At 41.6% G+C, this 16,453-nt stretch overlaps 1 protein-coding gene across 1 annotated transcript in view; it reads right to left on the bottom strand.

The window, feature by feature from the left end:
- Positions 1-16,453, bottom strand: part of slc2a4rg (SLC2A4 regulator) — a 43,572-nt gene that overhangs the window by 9,337 nt on the left and 17,782 nt on the right. The window contains exons 3-7 of the mRNA XM_086069076.1: positions 9,614-9,714; positions 6,248-6,492; positions 4,293-4,393; positions 1,890-2,163; positions 1,068-1,198 (exon numbers count right to left, since the gene is read on the bottom strand). Coding sequence (XP_085925202.1) covers positions 1,068-1,198; positions 1,890-2,163; positions 4,293-4,393; positions 6,248-6,492; positions 9,614-9,714 — 852 coding nt within the window. The remainder of the gene's footprint in view (positions 1-1,067; positions 1,199-1,889; positions 2,164-4,292; positions 4,394-6,247; positions 6,493-9,613; positions 9,715-16,453) is intronic.

Here is a 16,453-nt window from a genome sequence, read left to right as displayed (position 1 = left end):
ATTTATAGAAATCAAGTGTTGCATGTTGATATTGATCTTTTTCTGCCTGTCTCACTCAGGTGGAAAATCGTGAACTCATTCACTCCCAGCCATTTTCGCTGAAGCAACCCCCTTTGCTCCCGGCTGTTTTACTGGATTTTGACTGATTTTGCAAGGGCCACAGAATATTTAGTTCTGTTGCTATAAAAACATGGAACCTACCAAAAAAAAGATTAAAGTCTCTATATTTCTATTTGTTTCCGTTTTGCAGCAATTAGCATTAGAGTATAGCTAAGTTTCGTTATTATTCACAAATCTATTTAGAATAAAAGTAAATGGTAGGGGTGGGAATCTTTGAATGTCTCACGATTCTTGGCCATGCGGTTCGATTCGGAATCGATTTTCGATTAGGAACCATTTTTGATTCAAAATGATTTGATTGACAATGATTTTTGCTTCAATTTATAGATGTGCAAGGAATCGTAATGATCAACTCCAGTCTGACTCGCTAATGCTAATTAGCGCACTACTCGCGGTACTTTTATCACTAAAAAGAACGGCTCCACGCTGAAAAAAAAAAAACTTTTATTGGAATAACTTGATCGTGACTTTTTCCTTCAACTCTCTGATGTGGCTACAACTTAACAGTGTATTAGACCGCGTGGAACCACACTGCCCCTAAGTGGCTAAAATCAGGTACAACATGAACAGCGCTCCCAATAAAGGCACACACAGACAAAGGCAATAATAAAATATAAAAAAAATTCTAGGTTTTCATACTTTTGTTAACAAAAGTGGAAACAAATTTAAACTTATAGAAATAAAGTGAATTTTTGAAATATATAGCCGTCAATGGCAGTGAATGAGTTAAAATAAACAAAAAAATAAAATTAGCAAAATAAACAATTTAACATGTAATTTGTTGTCTAAAATATTTATTCATCATAAATACGTTATAAACAATAAAAAATGTCAATGATCAAGGATCATTATTACAATTTTTACCACATTTAGAAGGTTACAACGAAAATTTGAGATGTACTTTCAAATACAAGGCACAATGACAAGAGGAAAACATCGGCGCATACCTGTTTCCTGGCGCTGATTTGGGCGTGGGCGTGATTAAAGCGTGGTTTTTGTTAACGGTGCCATTTGTGCTGGACGACGGCTGCCGCTTTTCCACGATACTCACTGTGCGCACGTGAGTCACCGCGGGCCCCTGCGCATACAAGACACAAGTACAACTTGATTTCTTACAGCGAGCTTATGCATCGGTCGAATTGACATGATGAGACTTATAATATAATAAAGTTTGGTCCATTTTGGAATAAAAAAGTGAAAATGAATGGGATTGGTCTATTCTGAACACAGCCACATCAAAGTTACAAGCAGGTGTGCAGACTTGTGCAACCATATGATTCCAGTTATTTTTACTTCTCTTTTGAAATATTCCATTTTTTCCTCCAGTGAGTTTTACAGGTCACAAAATAGTGGAAAGCGTCCAATGTTATAAGGAATGTGATTACGCAAAAGCGTCAAAAGGTTAAATGTTGTTTTATGAGGCTGCTTGCCGGCTACTTTCGAGGTGCCCTCGAGCAAGGCACCGTTCCCACCCCACAGCTGACTTGGCCCTTTAGGGAACATAATCAGTCAAATAAATGTAAATTCATAAGAACTCTGACTTTTATTCTCTGTGTGAACTTTAGTTTATTATTACAGGAAACTTTCTTCACTTTATCATTCTGGAAGAACCGCCCACGCTGCTGAGCTGTAGCTGACCTAAGACATTTTTTTTTTCCCACGCTGATCTCCAAAACCGCCTCGGCTCAGTGCAACTCATTTGCAAAAAGTGATAACATTGTTTCCGTGGGTGTGAGCGCGTGCGCTATCCATCCTGCGGCGTGACCTACCTGGTAGGCGTGGTCAGTGCGGATGTGGCAGAGCGTGGAGGGAGCCGATTGGCTGAGCAGTGTCGGGGCGTGGCTGTGCGCCCCGTTCATGCTGATGCGCTCCGAGTGAGGGACGTCGGCGAGCGGCGGCGGGAAGATGGGCGGGGGGCCGGCCGTGGTGGGCGAGGTGGGCGTGAGGCTGGACAAGCCCTCCGTCAGACTGTCCATGTTGACCTCGATCTCTGAGTAGTAGAAGTCCTCCTCGCCGTCGCTGTAGTCCGAGTCGCTGTTACGCCTGAGAGGAGGTCACCACAGGCCATTGAGAACATTCTGGCGACTCGGTTTATCTTTGAACTTTGCAATTCAATTTCTAAATTGCTTGACCTCATTAGGGTTGCAGGTGAAGCCTATCCCAGCTGACGTTATTGACAATTAGGCATGGGCGGATAACCGGTTTGACGGTTTACAGACTGTTTTAAAAACCACAAAAACAGTTTTTTGAGGTGGACTTTAAAGCAGGGCACAATATGATTGGCTGCCAGCAGGGATCGCTAAATGAGCTGCTTCTTTGAAGTTAATGGTGGGAGCCCAGCAGCTACAACCCCCCGGCCCCCTTTTTCTCCGCTTAGCAGAAAGGGGAGGGGTGAAAACACAGGAGTCCAGATTCCTTACACGTACTGATGGGAAAATGAAGTTTCGCGAAGCTTCATGAAGCATTTTTAATATTTTTTAATCCTCTAGATGGTGCTTTTGGTTTAAAAATAAAGGCAAATTCAATTGAATTTGATTACATTTTCACTGTATCTATAAACCAATAGTGACATTTAGAGGAGTCAAAAACTATCACAAGTTCTTCATGAAGCTTCATTTGCCCATCACTACGTGACGGATGACCGAACAAAAAACACGGGGCCAGTGAGTACTAGTTAGCCCCAAGGACAACATAAGTAGCCTACGGACCTGTTTTAAAAACAGCTCACCAGTGATGGGACACAATGTTTTTAATGTATTTATTTTAACTTAACATGGTACACAATTCTAAATTTACCAAATAGTTTACATTTTGCTTAATAGTAAGTTATTTGGAGTCAATATTCATTTTCAGTAAAAGGGAAGAATACAAAAAATTTAACTCGACCAAAAACTAACTCTTAACATTGTATGTTTATTGAACTACTTTTCGGATTGATAAAATGTTGAAGCTTTTTTTTAATATATATAATTATCTTAGACTAAACACTTTGTTTTAAAATTCGAACAAAAAAAAAATCAGGATGTCTTAAAAAGTTAAATAAAAACTTAAGCAAGCAAATAGTTCCCTTAATTTCAACAGTAAAAAAAAAAACAAGTTTTCCAAAATTTGTAATAACTTAATGGTTAAACATAAAAAATAAAAATAAAATAAAAATATATATATTTCCATGAAGTTTACACAATTTTAAATTGGCATTTTATCAGCTTTCAGATTTAAAAAAAAAAAGGTAGATGCCGATATTTGTCAAAACGCTACATGCACCCAATAACATTTGGTTGAATGACCACAGCAGTCAAAATTGAGAGTCATTATCTTCGTAAAGGCACAACTCGTGTTAAAGCTCTGAACCGCAATCAATTTTACCGATGCAAGTTGTGACCAGTGTTATGAAGGTCCTTGCCCCCATGTGGCAGTAGAAGGCAAATTGCACATGAACATGTGATTGTCTTACAATATTGTGTTTGTTTAACATTTAGATTTAGGCGATGATATAAAAAAATATGCTGTACATGAGCAACACAGTTAGTGGTAAAACATTAATTAGGAAGCCCTCTGATGCTTTTCAACGTTAAATCACATTTCCTCTGCAACCTTATCTTCTTTGTCATGCCAAAACACAAAACAGACTTTCTGACTTTTCATCTTTGCCAGAGTTGCATTCTAAATATATACACAGTCACTATGAAACAGAAACGATAACTATGCTGAGTCGTTGATTTCATAAGGTCACGATCAGAAAGACTGCAAATTTTTTTCATCCATGCCCCACTTCAGTTGATTTTGGTTCAGTTTCTTTGAAGCTGTATCAACATAGTCAACGTGACTTGGGCACTTTACTGGATCTTGTTCAGTCCACTCCCATTCTTGTAGTTCCACAGAACTAGCATTAGCGGTAGCCACCGTTATGCTTACTCACGTCAAACAGTACTCAACATGACAAGGTTACTTTTTTTTACTATCATTATTATATTAAGTGTGGTAGGACTGTGAGCTCATAAAGTTGTTTCGCTTCAGGACTGGATGCAAAAACCTTGGCAGTTGCAATTCTGCCGTTTCAAAGGCAAAACTGATTTGTGTCTTACTGTGAGAGTGTCGCCAGTTTCGGTTTTGACTTACTGCTACTGTATCGTTACAGGCTTAGCATACAGGACCGGACCGGACCAACTCACCCCAGGTGGACGGTGCGGATGTGCCGCTGTATTCCTGAGGAGGTGCTGAGGACCTTTTCACAGTTCTTCCACAAGCACTTGAACATCACCTTCATGGAGTTCTGAAAGAAGTATAGAAGATTTGGGACGTCACCGAAGCGCAACGTGAAAATGATAGGCTTCCTTTTTAACATTTACGTCATCAGCAAACTTTGTGTTGGCTCGTTAGTCGGCCACTGATGAGATTTCTATGAGAGGATATGATCCATGACGCAGCCCCAAAACAAAGGACGTTGAGGCGTATTGAATGATGCCCGACAGGGGGTCTAGATTTTGTGTCTATTAGAACAGCCAGCTGCTGAAACAGACTTTATACGGTAAATGAAAAGATCAGACAAAACGGGGTATGTTATCCGCTTTTAAATCCTTAAAAAATGAGAAGAATAAATGCACTTTGCTGATCACACACTGTCAGTGCCAATTGGGTCCATCTGTTGATCTCACTTGAAATATAAAACAAAAGTTTGTGGTGTTTCTTCTGCCTGGCAAATTGTGCATTGTGCGACATAAAGTCATCTTTAGTTGACGTCCGCATCAAATGATGGCATCGAGTAGCGACCATCTCATTTACTCAAAACACTTCCATCCCCTACCGCCTCGCTCCTCAATCAATCCCGACTTGATGACATTTCTGGTGGGAGGTCGTTAGCATGTAAACAGAAGAGCGAGGAGTTTGCAATTAGATAAATGAGATGAGCCCTTATTGTAGTCGGCTGCAGCGCTAACTAGCAAACCCCGCTAGCCAGTTTTCCATGATATCATTCGTGATCAGTTTGCTGCCAATTTGAAATAATGTCCTGTTGTTTACTCGAGTGATGTTTTTTTTTAAGAAATCTGAGTCATCAATTATTTGAAAGAAAAAAAAAGTCAACAGATGAATCCATTTTCAAAAAGTAGCAGTACATGGACACAGACATGGGAAGAGGGGAGCAGAATGTTTTTTTTTTCTCCAATCGGTTAATTTCCTCTTTTACGTACGAGGGGCTGGCAGCTGTCCCGTGAGCAGGCACAGACCCGCCCCGGTGCTCATGAAAGACGGTGGGTGCGTACTTTCGGTATCTTTCAACAAGCTCTGGAGAAGATCAGGTGAGGAGGGGGCGAGGAGAGTTAACCCCTACACGGCTCCGGCGTGTTACTACTGCGCGAGTGCTTCTAATGAAACGTTTTAAATGATACTCATAAACACTTAACACAAAAGCTCGTAAGTCTGACAAACACAAATCACCTAATTCCTGCCGGGGGGGGGGGGGGGGGGGGGTTCTTGCATTAACGCGGTTACGCTGAGGGCGGCGACATACGTGTTTAACAATCTACTTAAGTCTCTGCCAAGAAAGGAATGAAAGACGTTCCAGGGCTGACGTGGAAATACTTGTCATCACCGTTCTTCACAGCCGACACGCTTTGATAACGCATTTCCCTTGAAACATTTATCCAGTGGTTTGTGCATCGCAACGCTTTTTACGGCTGCCCCGCTCCAACGCGGCCCAACAGTCGACGCCCACAGATTGCGCAGCCTATGTGCACTCCTCCAAGGAGGAAATATTACCAGAGGAAATATTGAGTTTCATTTCGCCACATATTGTTACTTTGTGCCTCTGTCCTTGTATGCCTCGACATTCTGACTATCCTCGTATATAAGCATCCCTTAAACCTTCTGTTGCTTCTGCTTAAACTCCACATCTGTGTCTTTTCTGTCGTTCAGACTTGAGCAGCACAGCTCACTGTTTTAAAAAAAAAAACAGCTGTCAAAGTCAAAGCTTGATAAATTACTGAAAAAAGTAAGAAAAAGAGAAGTGAAATAACAGGATCCATCAACCCTGCACATGGGTCACGGGTTCTAAAACTGCATTGTTAACTTTTTTTGTGAGCAGTCTTTTTTTTTTGATCATCTGTGTCAGAACATGAGCACCACATGCCTTTCGTTTGCGAGGTATTGGGTCCTCAAACATGAAGTGCGTGCTCTCCGTCACGTCCTCGCTGACATCATCTCCCTGCGACGAGAGCAGGAAGTTCTTGTTGGCGTCGTTGGACAGAGGCGGCGAAGGCGTGGAGGGCACCGATTGGTCGCTGGCATCCCAGCTCCAGTTGCCGCTGGTGGAGCTGCTGTAGCTGGCTGAAAGCGCCTCCTTCCAAGCACGAATCGCCGGCTCTGGAACTGCAGCTGAAAGGATACACACTGGGTTGATTGAAGGTTGCACAATTGCGCATTGCGGGATTTTTAGAATCGGAATTATCTTTATTGGCCAAGTATGTAAAAACAGGATTTTGTCTCCTCGTATTGCACAAAAAAAGCAACTATGACAAACAAAGATGCGACACATAAGTAAGGATGTAATAATAATAATGGCAATATTGTGATATCAAGATATTAAAATTGCCACAATATCATATTTATCATGTTATGATATGAACTCATTTACTCAGCCATTTTTACTGAAGCAATCCCCTTCGCTCCCGGTTGTTTTACTGGATTTTGACTGATTTTGCAAGGCCCACAGAATATTGTGTTCTATTGCTATAAAACATGGAACCTGCCGAAAGATTAGAGTTTCTTCTTCCATCAGGAAAAAAAGTATAATTCTATCCGTTTCCCTTCTGCAACAATTAGCATTAGAATATAATTAAGTTTTGTCATTACTCACAAATTTGTTAAATCTGTGGTGAAAGCAGCATGTTTGCAACATGGCCTGGTTGATCTCTTATACTCTGCTGCCACCTGCTGGCCGTTTTTGCAGTAACTACCATTGCTTTACCCGTTCTCTGCAGTTCAGAGGCTGTATCAAAGCCTTCTGTATGCTCTAGCTTAGAAAAACATGGGGGGGGGGGGGACATATAAATATGTCTTTGGGACACTGGTAGTATTTGAAATTGACAACATTTATACGTTCTTAGGAGCAAATTAGTTAAAAGCATCTCATCTGTTAAAAAAAGGCCAGGTTTTCCATTTGTGCTGTTCCAGCACCCTCTGGTGGTTAGTTTATCAGTGCAGTTGAATTTTAATTAGGCATGTTTTGGCCACCGAGCGGGGAGGCATGGCTCAGTGGTAGAGTGGTCGTCTCGCATCCGTAAGGTTGTGGGTTCCATCATTACCCACGTTGACCATGTCGAAGTGTCCTTGAGCAAGACACTGAACTCCGATCTGCTCCCAGTGGACCTCGCAGCGCCCTGCATAGCAGCAGTCGACCACTGGTGTGTGAATGGGTGAATGTGAGGAATTGTAAAGCGCTTTGGCCACCATATGGCGTAAATATAACGCTAAATGAAAAGCAGTCCATTTACCACCTGCGTTTAAGACCCATGCTAATTTGAAGGAGAATGTCACACGTTTGAATTCCTCCACAAATTGTCTCAATTCACAATGTGTGCATGCATTAGCAAGTAAGTGCCTCGCACTATTGCTTGTTGTTAGTGATTGTAGGTCGTTATACTTATCGTATCGTGTGATTCATATAGCGATAATATCGTACCGTGACATTTGGATATTGTTACATCCCTACACATAAGTACAGATTGTCTTTCCTTAATGTGAGGGTACCATTAGTGCTGCAGTACCAACAAATGAAAATAAAAGACTAAGTCACCAGTAGTGCAGTAATTGTGATGCAACTTTGAAATTTTGCCTCGTTTGTTACCATTTCAGGGCAACGATCCTCATCTGATAGTTGGGGATCCGGGAGTAGGACCTGCTACAGAATGAGTGGCTTGCCAGCAGGCGGCATAAAATTTACAGGGGTCCTAGATTTACGACTGTAATGCTATATAATGTTTAAAGGTTGCAAATGGCACGTAATTAACTAGTTTGCGCAGCGGCGTCATTTACATGGTGGTCTTGAGTTTTTTACGGGTGCACTTTTCTGCACCCTTTCCTTTCCTAAATAGAAGACAAACTATTAGACTCAAGAAGAGGCCAGTGCCAAGAAAAAGAAATGTTATGGCCATATTCTGCGCAAAATGTGATATTTTATTTTACTATAATCGTTTTTGTACATGCAGTTGTCATGTTCATCATTAGTTTATTGATGAGGTAAAAATGTAATATATTCGTATGTTTTGAAAGGCTACTTTTAAATAACACATTATCATTATTGTTCTTAACTTCTATGAAAGTGGGTCGCCATGTAGCAACAATAGAAAATGAGGGACCAAGTGTGACAACAGTTGAGAAGCACCGCTTTCGAGACACCAACTGCATTTGCACATGGGGGCGTGTGATTATTTTATGCACAACATCAATAAACAACTTAATATAGTTCATCATGTATACTTATAGGGGTGTCAAATTCATTTTAGTTAGGGGCTACATCTGCCCCAATTTGATTTCAAGCAGACCAGAGCAGTATATTCATGGCCTAATTAGCTATAGAAATAACAACTACTGCTAATTTTGTTCTCATTGTTTTGGTGCTACTAATTTACACTTGGAAAATAGTCACATTATTGATTATTATCTTGTTCAAATCTTGTGCAGTTTCAACAGCATTATGAATCTTTTTTTTTTTTTAACCCTGGAGAACCCACGGGGTCAAATTTGGCCCCTATAAATTCTGCTACTCAAATAACAAAGACAAATTTAACTTCAAAAGTCCAGAGTGCCGCTTCTGACCCCTGCATGGGGTCATCTAGTGGATGAATATTGCACTTACATGAGCCAGAGTGGTGGTGACAAGATGAACACCAGTGGAAAATAAATAACAGTTACTTGTATTGAAAACTTGCAGTTAATGTGTTCTTGGCCCGTATTAGACCCCCCGACGGCCGCGGGCTGTACACGTGACACCCCTAACATGCTCTATACTTTATGAACTATAGTAAGTACAGTGATATACACAGTATGACCCAAGTGTTGCTTATATTGCAATACGTCTCCGATCTACTAAAAGTATGCAGTCGATGTGCCAGTTTGCCCTTTAATGCAACCCCATGCACACTTACGCTGAAACAATGCTGTGCTTTCATTTATCAAGCTTAACTACGCCCAAAGTGTTCTTTGCCGAGGGCAAATGGCAATTTCAAACGCGCAGAATAAAATATTTATCATCTCGTCAGTAAGTACACCTCCGTGTTGACTCATTGGGAGGAAAGAACCACGATTTAAGTTAAGCTAAAAAAGAAAAAGAAAAAAGAAAAAGCTGCCAGGACTTTGACCGTCTGACAGGGTCGTCATGGCAATGACAAACAAGCACAGCAAAATGGCGCTGCGGTGATAAAGGTCGCGACTTAAGGGTCGGCACATGACTCAGTCAGCATTTGGTTTTCGAATGCCAAATCAGAGGCGGCGTTACCTGTCGGCGTGGAGGACGGGCAGAGCACCAGCGGGGACGTGGACAGCGATGTCAGGACGGCGGCGGCCATCACCTCCTTATCAGCATGACCTGAGGGCTTCCTGCGCAACACACACAGGCCGACAAGGTTTAGGTGCCGTTCCAAATTTCTTGGTACGACTGCTTATTCGATTAAGGAACAGGCAGATATGAAATTACAAGACAAAGAGACAAACAACACGCCCTTCCAAACGCCCACTCCCGTCTTCCAGCTCAGTTACATGGCATAAGAGCTCGAACCATATTTACGCGGCCCACTTGGACAAGCACAAAAACAAACTCCTAAAGTTAAATGCGTGCTGAGAGTAAAACTTTTCAACTCACTTCCTGTTGTCCTTGAAAGCAAAACACGGAGGAAGATATATTTAAGGCTGGGCCAAGAATTCCTCAAAACACACACACACACACACACACACCGATGTGTTTGTCAGGCGAATTATAGAAATTACTAAATAGCCACCATGTGGTTCACATACTACACGTATGCGTGTTAAACATCCATATTTGAATGTAAACGGCCAGCACAGAAGCAAACAAACAGACCGGAATCTGCACGTTTTGTAGCTTTAAGAGCCCCATGACCCGCCCCCCAGACTTCTCTACGCCGCAACCAGAGTAAACTGGTTTGAGGCATTCTCTCAGCCAAGCCCTAAGCCCTGGCCCAGATTCACTACGAGTCTCTGTGCAAACACACACAAACTTCACTGCGGGCTCCACAAACACCAGCACAAGCACACAGGCCGTAAATCCAGCACAAGGCTGAGCGCGCGGCCGCCGGTGAGACTTGTAAAAGTTTCTGAAACTTTTCAAAAGGTCCCTGTTGGTGAGAATGTGCCGACGAGGGGGTGAACAAATGTATGAAGGAGGAGAGGAACAACCTAACGGGGCAAGTGAGAGCCAGAGGAGAGAAGGTTTAACGCACGTGCACACATATGTACACATTGGCTCCCGACAGAGGCAGAGAGAACCCGGTCTGGACGCGAGATAAGAGATAACAAGATTAGTCGTGTCCTGTTTCAGTGCGTGGCCTTGTTCTCTGTACCAAACGGGGCCAAGCAAGAACACGCTTTTGATTTATATGCCCGGGTTTTTTTTCACTTCTTGTTTACGCCCCGGAGAACATGTTGACATATTGACTCTGGAAAGTACCACACTGCACATTCCCGTCCTTCAAAATGTATATCAAGACCTTGTGTTGTTTCTCGTTTGAACTGCAGCTGGCATGGAAAACGTTTACTGTGTGTATTTCAGTGAAGCAGAGGAGAGAGAAAAAAAACAAAACACAAACACTCGCCTATTAGGTAATTCGAGGGTAATTCAAACATTTTGAACACACACAAATATTCCCAAACCGCCCCCCTAATTTACAAACATTGAGTTATTCCCCTTCTGTTTCCTGGAAGGGTTCTGATTCCCCACTAAAATCTCATTGAACGGCGATGTGATGTGAGTACGAGAGCTCTGCAGACTTTAAACCAACGGAGACCTCCATGTTTACACCAAGACACAGAATTTGATAGCATTAGGGAACGTTCGAATTCAGCTGTCTTGTGTGACTTCTTGACTCTGCGAAATTAAAACGACTTGCTATCGGGCGACCTTTCTGCAAATCTGTCTGTATCTTATTCTGAGAGGATGAGGAAGCTTTATTTTGAACCGTGGTACGTTTTTATTTAGCATCCAAACAGAGATCGTCAACAAAGTTGCACTTTGTGTGCACTGGATCGTCTGCGAGTATATTTGGAGCTGCGGGTGTTTATAGAGGGAAGCAGCATTGACGGCAGGTATTACACATGATGAAATGGCAACATGAAGGTCACTATCTTGCCCTACATTTGCCGTGTTGCTGACTCTGTGCTGTGGTGAAGTTGTCAATTTTACAAGACAAGGCTTTATGAGGCAGGCTCACTTAATTATGCAGTGTGCAAGTGTGAACCTGTGTGTGGTGTCAAAGATCAGCTGATAATTGTGACTTTTCACATCTTTGGCATTTTATAGTTCAGGCCACGCAGTAAATTCTAAGGAGAAAGATACACTTTATTTAGAGGGGGACCAAAAATACTCCGTTTTAGAGTAATATTTACGCTTGGAAGAGAGTAAAATAAAGAATTGGGGGGGAAAGTCACTCAAGGGTTGAGGATCGAACTCACGACCTTCAGTTTGAGAGACAGCCAATCTACTCCGCGAGTCACACTCAGTGTATTAGTATATCCCTCGTGTCAGCTGGAATCTTCATAACTCCGAGAGACCAAAAATGATATTTTTGTGCTCCTCTTGGATATAAGCAAACAGTAGGCGTGGCCTAGCTCAGGTGGTAGTGTGGCAGTATCTCAAGCTAAAGGTCATGAGTTTGTTCCTCATCCCTTTCTTTTTGCTTTGTTTTGTTTTACTCTCTTCCAAGAGTAAATATTACTCTAAAACTGAGTCTATTTGGTCCCACTCTAAATAGAGTGAAGTTTACTCTAAATAGAGTAAAAATGTACTCTACAGAATATACTGTGTTTTTTTTATTTATACTTTTTATTTTGAGGAACTCCAAAATATGACTCTTTTTGGGGCATGTACTGTATATATCATTATTGAGCTGCAGCTTTATGTATCATTATAGAGGTGCAACAATAAATCAATTAATCGAAAACTATTTAGATAAAGTGATTCCCAACCATTGTGCTGGGGAACATTAGTGAGCTCTAAAGGTGTGCCGTGAGAAATGCTCAAATTTCACTTCATTGGTCAGAAAACGAGTGACAATTGACAAAGTATCGTGAAATCCTCAAACGTTAAGCCTGTAATACACATTTTTGTTGTTGAAAGCATTAAGGAACCACCCAAAAAAAAAAATTATTTTCTTCATGATCGTCCGATTAATCAGTTATGAATGTTTTTTCTGCCAAATAGCAGAATCAACATGAACCTCGCAAAATCCATATTGGTCAGGCAACTACATTCCCGTAAGTCTCTGCTGGAAGGCACTTGGCAGAGAACGTGACGCGCGCGCCAGATCTCCCCAGGGAGACACTGTAAGTGGTGCAGTATGGTGTGTCTGTTTTGGTGTTTCGCAACTCCCCCCACCGCATCCGTCTGGCAATAGTGAGGTGCTTTGCTGTTGTTGGGGAGAAGACCGGCCCTCCGCTCTATATTTAACACCGCACCTCTGCTCATGTTACCAGCCTCGCAGAAAGAAATCCCTGGGATCTTCCGGATCATTGTATTGTCGTTTAAGCCCACTTAACTTTGAATTTAGGCCAACCGCCGTGCGGGACTCTATAACTGTCTTCATTATGGATGCATGGAACTTCCAGCAAAAAAAAAAGATGTATATGTATACGATCTACACAGTACCTTCAGCGAGCATTAGACTTACACCTTGCCAGTCATTCATAGCCTGACCAGAAAAAAAAAGTTGATATTTCAGAGGTGTTTTATTACATTTACACTGCCAACTCCTGGCCTGGCATGCATATTACAGATTAATCATTCACCTCTCAAGTCTCGTGTACGAAGATATCATTTTCATGTTGCTGTATACAAACAAACACTAAATAAACACACATCAGCACTTAATGTTTCCAGTCATTAAATGTCTCTCTTACTACAGTTCGTACTGTATGTCATCAACAACATTACAAGTACAATGAGTGGAACGACGTTAAGTGTGAAGGAAGGCTGAGCGATATGATCTACAAAAAACCACAAGAGCTCTGTTTGGACATGTTCTTCAGTTCGATGATGTATTGCACTTTCCGCTTTCTTCAGTCTTGGTAAAAACTTTGAAGGAGCCCGTTTTGGCTGTTTGATTGTGTGCACTCGATATCAGCCAGTCAGTGTGTGCAATCATCTAAAGGCAGTCTCAGATAAGGATTTGAAAAAAAAACTCCACTTGTTTTTACCACTGGTACAATAAAGTACGGCGGGTAAAACGAGGTAATGTAGTGACAACTGAACCCGGGCGGTGTTGATGGCCGACAGCTGAGCCCCCCACCCCACCCCCCCCCCCCCGCCACATACATACCCGCTATTAATAGCACACTCTCAGTTCTCATCTCATTGCTTCATCGCCACTGTATTACGTAATCTTCTGCGCTCTGCTGCCTCTCCCTTTCTTGCTGTGTATGTGCGCGTGGTAACGACAGACAGTAAGTAGACCGCCACAACCCCGCCCCTCCCCCTTCCACGCGCACCCCCAAGTGCATGATGTCGCTCTTCCTCTTTCGAATGATCCTGTTTTGTATTTCTCATATCGCCCTTGGCGAGCATCAGGTGATGTCGTGCATTAATGTGCATATTTATAAGTGCTTCATTGTTGTGCAGTCCACACAAACACACACACACAAACACACACACTGGGCCTTATGTAAGTCCCAGGGCTGCGACTCCGAGCCCCCTGGAGAGGGCGAGGCTGTTGCAGGCAGGAGCCTTGTCTCTGTAATGCGGGTCGTGGAGTGTAATGACTATTCAGTCCAAGGATAAAAAGCCCACTCTCTCGCTCGCTCTTGATGCTCAAATGTAATCTGTGCCTTGGGCTGCGGCACAGACAACCGACGGCTTTGTTGACGCGCAATACTGGAAGATTGGTAGAAAATTGGTCATGATTTCCTCTGCGGGGTGTATCCACATGTCAACTTTCTGTGATGTACTACAGTATATGGTTACATTATACACACACATTTGTCAGACATTCTCAGAATTCTGTGAGAAGATGCTTACTCAGCTACTTGTATTTAAAATAAAATAAAAAGTATAGCGATACCTTGCTATCAAAAACAACAGTCCTTTTTAGTGCTGGTATTCTTAAGAGTAGCCATGTGCAATTCGACAGCAAACAAGTCTCCAAATCCGAGGCAAAAGCAAACGTACTTCAAGCTGTTTATTTGTCAATCCCAGTTGAGTTTACTGTAAAAAGGACACTTGAAACAAAGAACCAAACAATGACGGTCTGCGAAATTCATGCTAGGTATAGGTGGGCTAACAGAAATTAGCATCAGTGTTGCAGTAAAGCAGCCACTTAGCTAGCCGCTAACGACTTTTCAAAGACAGTTTAATAGGTAAAAAAAAATGCCCAAAAAAACAACTGCTTTTCACTAAGGTTAAAATTAGATCTTGTATAAAATCTGATAAATTCCAGATTACTGTATTTTTGTTTCTTTGTATTTAGTGCTTTAGTGTCATTTAGAGAGCAATGGCAGGTTAAAATCACCTATTTTTCCTTGTTAACTTTAAGTGGCGAGGTGGAACCGTCACTTGCCTACGATGCAGGTTTGCTTCCCGCCTGGGAGACCATGTGTGTATGTGTGTGCGTGTTTGTGTGAGTGCGGGGAAGAAAAAAAAAACTCTACCATAAGCTAAGCGAATATTAACTTCCCTTAGTGTCAACTTTCCCGTCACTCAGTGCTGCTACCAGGAGAACTTTTCCTGAGTTGTGACCCAAGTTTGATTTCTTTAAGTCAAGAAACAGCACTCTTTACTCTAAAAAAACAACAACAACCTGTTGGTCAGTTGGTGTTAACTAAAAGTCGATATACTTGTGGTGAAGCAGAGAATCAACCAACATTTTACTGTCTTCTTATCAAATCATTGACAACCAATTTCATCTTTACTGACCATCAAAATAAATGGCAAGATTGAGCTTGTACCGAAATCGAAGACAAGTCATCTTTTGAGCCTTTTATTGCATATTTAGGGGCAAGCCGACAGAACTGAAGCGGGAGTTCCACTGAATAGATGCAGGCAGCAGAGGATATTTCACAACTTTGTTATGAATTTCACAAGCCAAGAGAGACAGATAGGAACCAAAGTGAATCATAAAACAAACTTGCTGCCATTTTTTAAGAGCTAAAATGGCACAGAGCCCCAAAAACAGTGCTTTATATGCTGCAACAAATCTTTGGCTTCTCATTCTTCCCACTCCCACTCTTGCCTGTGCTTGAGATTTTTCCTTTTGCAATCCCAAGCCAGAGAATGTTGCACGCTCTCCCCTTGATTTCATGAGGTTTCTCCGGGTACGCTGGCTTCCTCGCACCTCTTGTTAGTTTCATTGAAGACTTGAAATCAAATGCTGCTAACATGCCAACCTGTGAGCTGCCTGTAGCTCGCCAGGCCATTTTCAGTAGCGAGCAGAGGAGTCCCAAATATAATATTACATGGTTGATTTGTCACTTGGTCCCAAATTCAAAATTCTCATCCAGTCAACTATTCTGACAAAATACACTCACTCTGCGATACAAATTTTAAGTCCAAAATTAAACACAACTCTGAATTTAGGATTCATTTGTAATAAATGTGCAAAGTAAAATGTACAAACAACTCCCTGAGTTCTAGTATTTAATCATTTAAAATAATACAGGTTTAACTGGTAATTTTTAAGCACGACACTATGACATTGAAAAATAGGGCTGGGTGGTAAGGCTAAATATTTATCACAATAAAAGTATATTTCATGCCGGCCAATACAACTGAATTTTTTTTATATATATATTTTTTTTTAATCTATTCAAAATAAGAAAAATATTAAATTATAGATTAAAACAAAATAAGGGGAAAATGCCAATTATATGGCAAAAATTAAGTACACAAGGAAACTGGTGAGTACCACTCAAATTGAGTAGGTGTAAAACAAAAACATACATTTTGGTAGCAACACAAGCTACCAATAACTAACACACTATCAATTATCAACACAATAATAAGGCACACTGACCATAAATACAAGTATAAACCTCTCCGTTGCACTGCGGGTGGTGGGAAGGTCAAATGATGAAATTGCTTCTTTGTCACCTCGACAAGCCAAAGTAGAGTTAATAA

This window comes from Leptonotus elevatus, chromosome 2, assembly GCF_054856555.1.
Source record: "Leptonotus elevatus isolate MCC_2025b chromosome 2, RoL_Lele_1.0, whole genome shotgun sequence".
NCBI classification, from domain to species: domain Eukaryota; kingdom Metazoa; phylum Chordata; class Actinopteri; order Syngnathiformes; family Syngnathidae; genus Leptonotus; species Leptonotus elevatus.
This window is presented reverse-complemented; position numbering and strand designations above follow the sequence as displayed.